At 45.1% G+C, this 9,679-nt stretch overlaps 1 protein-coding gene and 1 long non-coding RNA gene across 3 annotated transcripts in view; one reads left to right on the top strand and one right to left on the bottom strand.

Moving 5' to 3' along the window:
* The window catches only part of tmem59l (transmembrane protein 59-like), a 27,142-nt gene extending 21,228 nt beyond the window's left edge, over nucleotides 1–5,914 (bottom strand). The window contains exons 1-6 of the mRNA XM_024259002.2: nucleotides 5,631–5,914; nucleotides 4,636–4,741; nucleotides 3,276–3,370; nucleotides 3,037–3,189; nucleotides 1,053–1,158; nucleotides 860–974 (exon numbers count right to left, since the gene is read on the bottom strand). Coding sequence (XP_024114770.1) covers nucleotides 860–974; nucleotides 1,053–1,158; nucleotides 3,037–3,189; nucleotides 3,276–3,370; nucleotides 4,636–4,741; nucleotides 5,631–5,795 — 740 coding nt within the window. The 5' untranslated portion in view covers nucleotides 5,796–5,914. The remainder of the gene's footprint in view (nucleotides 1–859; nucleotides 975–1,052; nucleotides 1,159–3,036; nucleotides 3,190–3,275; nucleotides 3,371–4,635; nucleotides 4,742–5,630) is intronic.
* A 108-nt stretch (nucleotides 5,915–6,022) lies between these two features.
* LOC118598642 lies at nucleotides 6,023–7,254 on the top strand. Of its 2 annotated transcripts, none has more exons than XR_004947704.1 (2): nucleotides 6,023–6,161; nucleotides 6,920–7,254. It is a non-coding gene; the product is annotated as an uncharacterized LOC118598642 (long non-coding RNA). The 2 variants fall into 2 exon arrangements; XR_004947705.1 differs by having other exon boundaries at nucleotides 6,024–6,161; nucleotides 6,885–7,254.
* The last annotated feature ends 2,425 nt before the right edge of the window (nucleotides 7,255–9,679 follow it).

The following is a 9,679-nucleotide window of genomic DNA, read 5'->3' as shown; positions in this document are numbered from 1 at the left end:
CCCCCCCCCCCCACCACCACCAAAGTGCTACATGTCTCTGGCTGTTCGTATCAAATCAGAGCTCCACCTGTCAAGTGTGTGATCCTGAGCTGGCTGAAGGGCAGAGGTATCTGAGGGGTCGCTGGGACATATCTAACTTGGGGGGTATCTGGATGACAATGTTTCTGCGTCTCTGTGGCTGAGTTTGAATGCTGTCCCACGTTAACCCGAGAGGGGAAAAATAGGGGACATTTTTTATTATTGTCTGAACAAAACTAAGAAAAACATCACAGTTCAGGAGACCAGAGCAGGCTGCTCCCGCTCCTGGCAGTGGCTGTCTGTCTGCCGGTGTATTGAGTGAGCTCCGCTGAAGTCCAGCAGGCTGTCAGAGAACCGCTGTGACAGGATAAAAACGCTTGTATTGGATTAGTATTTTACCTGCTGATCGGGTCACTGAAAACGTCACGTGCCCAAAGTTCCTGATTGGCTGATATGACACAGCGACCTGTCAAACGTCTGTGATCTGCTGTGAAATGTAGCCAGACACCGGTCTTATATGAGCCCACCCACTATCACAGGAAAGACAGAAGTATTGGCTAGAACTTCAATGTACTGAACAAAGTAGAAATGATTGAAATGTCCAAAGACAAATAGACCTTCAATGAAACTAAGCACTGAAATGAGGAATCGAATGAAGCAGATTTTTTCCGGTTTCGTAAATCATAACTGTTTCTACGTGGAACTGAATTTTGGAGCCTAAACCAGCTAATCAGTGGATGATAGTTAAGCTTATTATCTCTCTGAACTTGAACTACATTCAAATCTGTTTCCATAAATTCTTCATTTACAGCCATAAATGTTCGGAGGAGGCGTGGCTGACCGTGACATGCAGCCCAGGAAGTCGTGCTCGGCTGCAGGGTCCTCAGTCTGCTGACTCCCAGGCTTTCCTTTGCCTGCTCCTTTAAGTACTCCCTTTTCTCGGTGTCCTCGCACACCTGTTACATGGTTGACAAAACAAATGTTATGCCAATGTATTTCAATGAAAAGATATTGTGAGGATTCTGCCTGCTAACCACGGGGTCTCTGGGTGTGAGGGTGAATCTGTGGCCAGGCTTTGTCAGCCACGCTGGATCGAGGAGCCTGCAGCTCCGGCATGGAGTACTCCATCTCTGGCTGGCTCTGAAGCAAAAAAAAAACAAAAAAGAAGCAGAGAGTGACTTTAATTTTTGCAGCTGAATCCACACTTAAGCCTAAAATAAGTTTAGAAAAATGTTTTGTTGTTGTTGACCTTTAACCAGGATAATCCGGTTGTGATTTCAAACCTCTTTTGCCTCCTTGCTAAGAGGCAGCCTCAGTTGGTTAAAAAAATCAAAGAGTCTAGAAATATCAAGGACGATCCAGACACATTTTGGTTCTGACAGGAAGAGGAAGAAGATCGACAAACTGCTTGCAGAGATCCGACTCTGTGGTGGGTGAGAGGAAACTAGAATCCATGAGGACTTCATCATCTTCTGCATGAGATTATGGGTGAACTTCTTCAGTCTTTCAAACATGTTAATAGTAAAGTATATACAATATGTCACATATAGTGGATGATAATACCAATAACAGCACCAACAACAACATGTATATTAGACACGTTTGACACGAAGCAAGCAGTTCCACACTAAAAAGAAATACTTTTAACACTCCAGTCAGCCCTGTCCTGATGGCTGATGTGCCCGACTGGAGCCCTGCCCACCGCTGTGGCCCCACCTTCGTCAGGCGCCTTGCTGCGGGGGTGACACCTCATTCTATGGAATGTAAAATTGGGGCTGTCTCCCTCTCATCCACTACAGTAGAACACACTTACCTGAGCACAGGTGTCAGCTCAAGTGTTTTACGTGTTTGTGTGTTGGTGTGTGTGTGTGTGTGGGGGTGGGGGGGGGGTGAACAGTAGCTGTATTGTGTACATGTTGAGATGTTCGTGTTTTAACATTATTGGAGCCAGGCCATGCCCCTTTTGATTGACATCTACACCAGACAATAAGGATGATGGCAACACCCCTCCCCCCTCACACACTTATTTTATTCATCCTCCAAATTCCTTTTCCTCCTTCCTCTCCTCTCTTTTGTACCCTAACCCCCATCTCTTAACATCCCTCTCTCTTCTTTTTCTGTCTGATCAGACAAACACATTTATCCAATGTCTGGTGAGCTGCAGGCACAGCTGCACTCAAGAACCATTTGGTGGTTTAACCCACCTGATCCAACCCCTTAATGCCGAGTGTCAAGCAGGGGGGGCACTGGGTAATTTTCAGAGGCATTGGCATGACTCTGCCTGGATTTAAACTCATGAAATTCCAGTCTCAGGGCGGACACTCTACCACAAGGCCACTGAGCTGGTGTCAGTGGTATTTTCTGGCTTGGAGTCAGTCAATAACAATGAAAAACAATTCTGCATCCTTCAGAGTATGATGTACTAATATTTGATGGTGCCGAAAACTTTAAAAAGCACAAAATAATTGATACATTTCAGTTTTTATCTTCTATCAGGAATTACTCAGGTTCTTTTCATCTGTGCACTTTTTGATTCTGGTACAGACATTTTACTCTTCACTTTCAAAAGCAGTATACTTCATTCATTCATCTTCCAGACCGCTTCTTCCCTTTCGGGGTCGCGGGGGTGCCGGAGCCTATCCCGGCTACTGATGGGCGAAGGCGGGGTACACCCTGGACAGGTCGCCAGTCTGTCTCAGGGCCTCATTCACACACACATCCACACCTAGGGGCAATTTAGAGTCACCAATGAACCTATGAAGCATGTTTTTGGATGGTGGGAGGAAGCCGGAGTCCCCGGTGAAAACCCACGCATGCACGGGGAGAACATGCAAACTCCACACAGAAAGGTCCCAGCCGGGATTCGAACCGGGGCCTTCTCGCTGTGAGGCAAGAGCGCTAACCACTGCGCCACCGTGCAGCCCTAGCAGTATACTTTTCTAATATATTCAATAAAACATTAGAACAACAGCATTTGTTTAACAAACTCTTATTTGGAGATGTCTTTGTAGTTCTTACCTGAAAAACCACAACTTTGCCATCGTCAGCTTGCAGGTAGAAGGTCCAGGTTGAGGAGATAAAGCTTTGGGCAGAGCTGACAATGTCATTGCACCAACTGGATAGAGCTTCCATCACTGATGGGGGCTTTGGGCGTAGAGTCATGGCTTTCAGCTGCATTAAAGAGATCGAGCAGATATGTACAGATCCCTCACAGCTCATTGTGGAGAGTAAGTCTGCTCGTTATTGATGCTTCTCACCTTCATTCTCTTGATCTCAGGTTCAGATGGTTGGCTGGTGCAGCCGGTGCTGCAGGCTTCCTGCTCCAGTAGCTTCATGTAGGCCTCCTGGCAGGCTGCATATACCAAAGTGTCATGGTCAATGTCCCTCTGTCCCCCTCTAGCTGTTATTCCTGGTACTGTTGTTTTATGGAATCTATCTCTCCATGTGTGCAGGCTTATGAATCGTACTCCTGGCAAACTTCTGCAATCACCCAGAGTTAGCTTACAGACCCACTCTAACAAAATTGTGTTTTCTGTGTTTTTAGCGTGTTCTTGTGGCATTTCAGAGGTGAACTTCTAATTAACTTCTGCCCCTCTGCAGAAACTATATCCTAGAAAACAACATATTTTTTGATTTTGTTTTAAAATGGCATCATCATCATCATCATCATGATCATCATCATCGTCATGAAAAGACCACCTGGAACGCTTTGAACACAGATTAGAAGACAATCAAAGTTGGAGTTCAAGATTGTTTATTCCAGCCTCACCAGCCTTGGTGTTTATGTGAAAAGATTAAAGTTACATTTACACGGCTCTCTGCAATCCCATTTCAGTGACGCTTTCAATGAAAAAGTCAATGTAAATGCACTTATATTGTGCTGCAACACAATCTCACAGAGCTGCATGGTGATGCAGTGATGATGCAGGGGTTCATACTCTCACCTCACAGCAAAAAGGATTGGATCCAGGTCTCACCTCTGTCTTTTCAGTGTGCAGTTTGTGTGCTCTTGTGGTTCATGTGTGGGTTTTCTCATGCACTCCAGCTCCAAAAATATCTGCTAAATTGGAGATTTTGAAAGTGAGTTTGTTGCCCTCTGATAGGCCGGTGATCAGTCTGGGGTGAAACCGCTTTTATTGGACAGTTCCTACGTAGACTCCAGAGTCTGAACAGGATTAAAATGGACTAACTCACAATAAAAAGAGGTAAAAACATTCACACCACACTGTCACTTAGCTTGCAAGGAACAGTCACATTAAATCATTTGAACTGTGACAGATGCATCCATCCATTTCCTTAACCTGCTGTATCCCACCTGGGGTGACAGGGTTGCTGGAGCCTGTCCCAGCTAGTGTTGGGTGAAGGTGGGATACATCCTGGACAGGTCATCAGTCTGTCACAGGGCACACACACTCATACATCCACACCTACAGACACTTTAGAGTAACCAATGAATCATGTTTGGACTGTGGGAGGAAGCAGGAGTTTCTGGAGAAAAACCACACCGAAAGAAACCAGCTGGGATTTGAACCTGGGCCTTCTCGCTGTGAGAGGAGCCTGCTACCCACTGCACCACTGCTGGCAATCTTTCATAAATAACTATACAGACTGACTCACCTCCCTGGCACTCCTCTCTGCTGGTGTTGAAGCCGGCATTTCCATTCACAAACTGGCAGATGGAATAGAGGCGACAGCCACGGTGACAGGCGTTCATTATGGAGTCCTACCAGACAGACAGAAAGGAGGCATGGGTCAACTCCCCCCAGCCCCGTTTGGCCCCCATGGGTCATGGTAATGCCATGGGTTATGGCTGTGGGCGTATTTGGTTTAGGCTTTTCTTTTTGTTCTGTGTTTTTGTGTATTTCTGTCAGAGTGGGACTTCTGTCATGGTAGAGCTGTCATGGTAGAGCTGTCATGTTAGAGCTGTCATGGTAGAGCTGTCATGGCAGAGCTGTCATGGTAGAGCTGTCATGTTCTGCTTTCAGCCATTCTCTAAAGATGAACCACAGTAAGCTGCTTCTAAACAGGCAGCAGAGAAGACGTCTCTGTTCAGTCTTCTGCTGATCCAGCCAGGAGACACGAGATCCTGGAGCACAAACCCCCATCAGTAAATGAAGCCTTTAATCATCTTTGACCAGTCACACGGAGATGGAAAACACATGCCTTTCAAAATAAAAGTAATTGTAGGATATCTTTTTGTTCTGTGATAGCATGCCGAGATTCCATCCAAAGGAGACTGATCTGCATGTCTGAACCTCAGCTGAAGTCAAACAGCATCAGGATCTCTGAATCTCAGAGACTGACTGGAGCTAGCTGTGGCTCATCTTCATCCTCCTCATCCTCCATTCCGCTGATTCTGCTGCAGACTGAGGACGCTCCACTTTGCTGCAGTGCTGAGCAGCATCCTCCTCTCACATGCAGACCTGCATCCGCAGGAGAAAAACATCTTCATCTCCTGATAGCTATCGCCCATTTTCTCTTTTTCTGAGCAAACCTACCCGTTGGTGTCGATCACTAGACTATAGTGTTTAAAATACGTTTTTTTTTCTTTTCTTTTTTTTTTTTTTTTACAAAGAACCCCACCTCCCCGCGCACGCGCAGGGATGACTTACTTTAGCCGGGCTTTTGTTTTTGATGCTCAGCTGGCATTGCTTCTTGCAGTAACTGATGTCTCCCAGTTGGTTGTCAAAAAGATCCGACGATGCGGCCGCCAGCGCCGCGAGGAGCACCGGGAGCAGAGCCGCGAGGCCGCGCATCCTGCCGCCGGGGCGGAGCATCTGGAGGCCGAGCGAGGGAGAGTCGAGCGGGAAGCTGCGAGGAGCTGTGTGCGTGACGGCGCTGCTGCTGCCTCAGCCCCGCTGCTTCTGCGGCTGCGACTCTGCTGGCTGCATCACGCGCGTCATCACGCCGCGCACGCGCTCTGGTTTTTCTGAAGTCGACCTGCAAGACTCTCTCCCGGTGCGCGCGTGATCATCAACTTTTCAGGAGCAGAAGATCCTGACGCAGAAACTGGAAGCTTCAAGTCTTTATGAGAAAACGGCAAGAAGATGCAGAAACGAGCTCAGAAGTGGAGCGGGAAACCTCTGATCGTCAATCTCTGATGGTCAACCTCTGAGGCAGGCACGTGCACAGGATTTTGGAGGGTCAGTATGCACTGAAAAAAAAAGTATTTTGGATTTACATAAAAAAAAAAAAAATTATGTACAGCGGCTGCACATAATAAATTTATGTGTTTAAAACACATTTTTTTACATAAAGATTTTATATATTGTTTCAGTTAAACCAACATATATTTATCAAGTAATTTTTGTTTATATATTTTATGTCTAATATTTAAATTTATCTTAAAGATTACTTGAGCTATTAGGTCATGTAGAAACAAAATAATTTGCATATGTTTATTGTACTTGACTATTATATGTTCTTAAAACATAATTGTATAATTTTTATATCACTCTACACTAATTTCATTATGCTCACTGTACTTAACTATTATATGTTATTAAAACATATTTGTGTAATGTTTATTTCATTTTAAACAATTTTAATTGTGTTTACTATACTAAACTATTATATTTTATTTAAACATAAATAAAATGTGCCAACCCCACCAACACACAAAAAGAAACATTACTTGTGTCAACATTTTGTATTGCAAAATATTTCCCCAAAATGCAAAGTAATACATTGCATCAACAGGGTTCTCCTGAAAACTATATTTATTTTTAGTTAATTTTATGAATGTTTAAAACTAAGTTTGAAAACTAAAAAATCCTAAAAAAAAAAACTAAACTCTAAAATTAACTAGATTGTGGGTCTCGGTCCCCCTGGTAATCAGCCTGATTCCTGCCACCTGCTTCCCACAGCATTTAAGCCTTCTCCTCCCCTTCCTCCTCGCCAGGAAGTTGTCTTCACAACGCCAAGCCAAGCTCGCCTCGTGCATCACGCCAAACCAAGCTCGCCTTGTGCATCACGCCAAGCCAAGCTTGTCTCGTGCATCACGCCAAGCCAACCTCGTCTCGTGCATCAGAGGGAGTGTCATGGATTCGAGAGGTGGATCGTGTCATCGATAACGAACAGATTGGGAGTGTTTCCCATTAAAATAAAAAGTGTAAAATAAAAAAATAAAAAATGAACTCGTGATTTAAAGTTTGAAAAACAGAATATGTTATGTAACCCCTGATGAAGTCCAATGTACTATAATTGCATGTCAAGACATAAATTCAGTATGATAAACATCTTCTTCTTCTTTTCCCTTCTGGAGTCGCCACAGCGAATCAGTTTCCTCCATCTAAGCCTGTCTTCAGCATCCTCCACTCTAACACCAGCCACCTCCTCTTTGGTCTTCCTCTAGACCAGGGGTTGGGAACCTATGGCTCGCGAGCCATATGTGGCTCTTTTGATGATTACATCTGGCTCTCAGATCGATCATTAGGGATGTTTGAAATGACTTGCACCTCGCCTGTCAGCAAGACCAGGCGGCTGCTGGCAGGAACGGGGAAAGGCACCTGAAATGAAGAGGAGTGCAAAGCCAGATTTTCAGCCAGTGTTGCCAGATATTGACTCAGTTTTCCAGCCCAAAAATCTTCAGACCACCGCACCTAGCAAAAAACCGCCCAACCCTTTGAGGCATGGGTGGGGGAAGCACTGTCAAGTGCGCGCTAAACACGCACAGCCTTCTGTGCGTATGACCCTGCCGAAAAGCGCAGGTGTTGATAATTTTCTTAGTCCACTACTTTTTTATGATGAGGAAATAAAAACCGCTGAACCGTACCTAAACCCGCCCAAAGCCATTTCTGCCCACAAATTTTGAAACAAAACTGCCTAATTGGGCGGGAAACCATCCAATCTGGCAACACTGTTTCAAGTGGCGCATTACACCTGCCGCTTTCTCTCGACTTTTATATGAGGATTGACATGTGATGTTAGCGTAAAAACTACCAAACACGCAGTGCAATCTCGAACACGCTTAGCTCAAAGCTAAGCCTTCGACGAAGAAGATGGCAAAAAGAAAAAAAGATGAGGAGTATCGGACATTTCAGGATGAATGGACCGAAGAATTTGCCTTTGTGGAAAGAGCGGGTCCTGCGGTGTGTCTAATTTGCAATGACAAAATTTCATCGATGAAATGGTCAAATGTAAAGCTGCACTTCGACACACGACATGCCACCTTTGCATCAAAATACCCTGCGGGAGACAGCTAAAAAAAAAGCGTGCCAAGAGCTACTGAGCAGAGTACAAGCTAGCCAGCAGCAGCTGCGTGTATGGACCCGGCAAGGTGACTATAATTCCGCTAGCTTTGCTGGATCTTTAGCAATAGTGAGGAATGGAAAACCATTCACAGATGGCGAGTATGCTAAAACGTTCATGCTGGATGTAGCCAATGAACTTTTTGATGATCTTCCGAACAAAGACAAAATAATCAAACGGATAGAAGACATGCCTTTGTCGGCAAGAACCGTTCATGATCGTACCGTCATGATGGCAAACTTGGAAACTTGGAATCTTTCCATTACACCACTGACACCTGTCACCACGTTACCATTCCTATCCTTGATCACCCTAACCTGCTGAATGTCCTACCCATCTCGATCTCTCTGCCTTGCTAGTCTGTACAGGTCAGTCTCTCCCTCCTTACTACCCAACCTAGCATACAAGTCATCATAAGTTCTTTGTTTGGCCTTTGACACTTCTACTTTCACCTTACGCTGCATCTCCCTGTACTCCTGTCTACTCTCCTCAGTCCTCTCAATGTCCCACTTCTTCTTAGCTAGTCTCTTACTCCGTATACACTCCTGCACCTCCTCATTCCACCACCAAGTCTCCTTATCAACTCTCTTTCCTGATGACACACCAAGTACACTCCTACCTGTCTCCCTGATCACATTAGCTGTAGTTATCCAGTCATCTGGGAGTACCTCCTGACCACCCAGAGCCTGTTTCAACTGTTTCTTAAAAGTCATGCAACAATCTTCTTTTTTCAGCTTCCACCAGTTTGTCCTCTTCTCTGCCTTTGCCCTCTCTTTCTTCATCTTCTTCACCACCAGAGTCATTCTACACACCACCATCCTGTGCTGTCTGGAAACACTCTCACCAACCACTACTTTACAGTCACTGATCTCCTTCAGATTACACCGTCTACACAAGATGTAGTCTATCTGTGTGCTTCTACCTCCGCTCTTATAGGTCACTCTATGTTCCTGTCTCTTCTCAAAGAATGTATTCACTATCGCCATTTCCATCTTTTTTGCAAAATCAACCACCATCTGTCCTTCTACATTCCTCTCCTGGATACCAAACCTGCCCATCACCTCCTCATCACCTCGGTTTCCTGCACCAACATGACCATTGAAATCTGCACCAATGACAACTCTCTCATTTCCAGGGATGCTCATCATCACTTCATCAAGATCCAACCAGAACTTCTCCTTCTCTTCCAGCTCACATCCTACCTGTGGGGCATACCCACTAACAACATTGAACATGACACCCTCCATTTCTATCTTCAGACTCATCACTCTATCTGACACTCTTTTTACCTCCACAACACTCCTAACAAACTCCTCCTTTAGGATAACTCCTACTCCATTTCTCTTCCCATCTCCACCATGATAGAACAACTTGAACCCTGCTCCTAAACTTCTAGCCTTGCTACCTTTCC

This window comes from Oryzias melastigma, linkage group LG4 (genome assembly GCF_002922805.2).
Source record: "Oryzias melastigma strain HK-1 linkage group LG4, ASM292280v2, whole genome shotgun sequence".
In the NCBI taxonomy this organism is placed as follows: Eukaryota; Metazoa; Chordata; class Actinopteri; order Beloniformes; family Adrianichthyidae; genus Oryzias; species Oryzias melastigma.
This window is presented reverse-complemented; position numbering and strand designations above follow the sequence as displayed.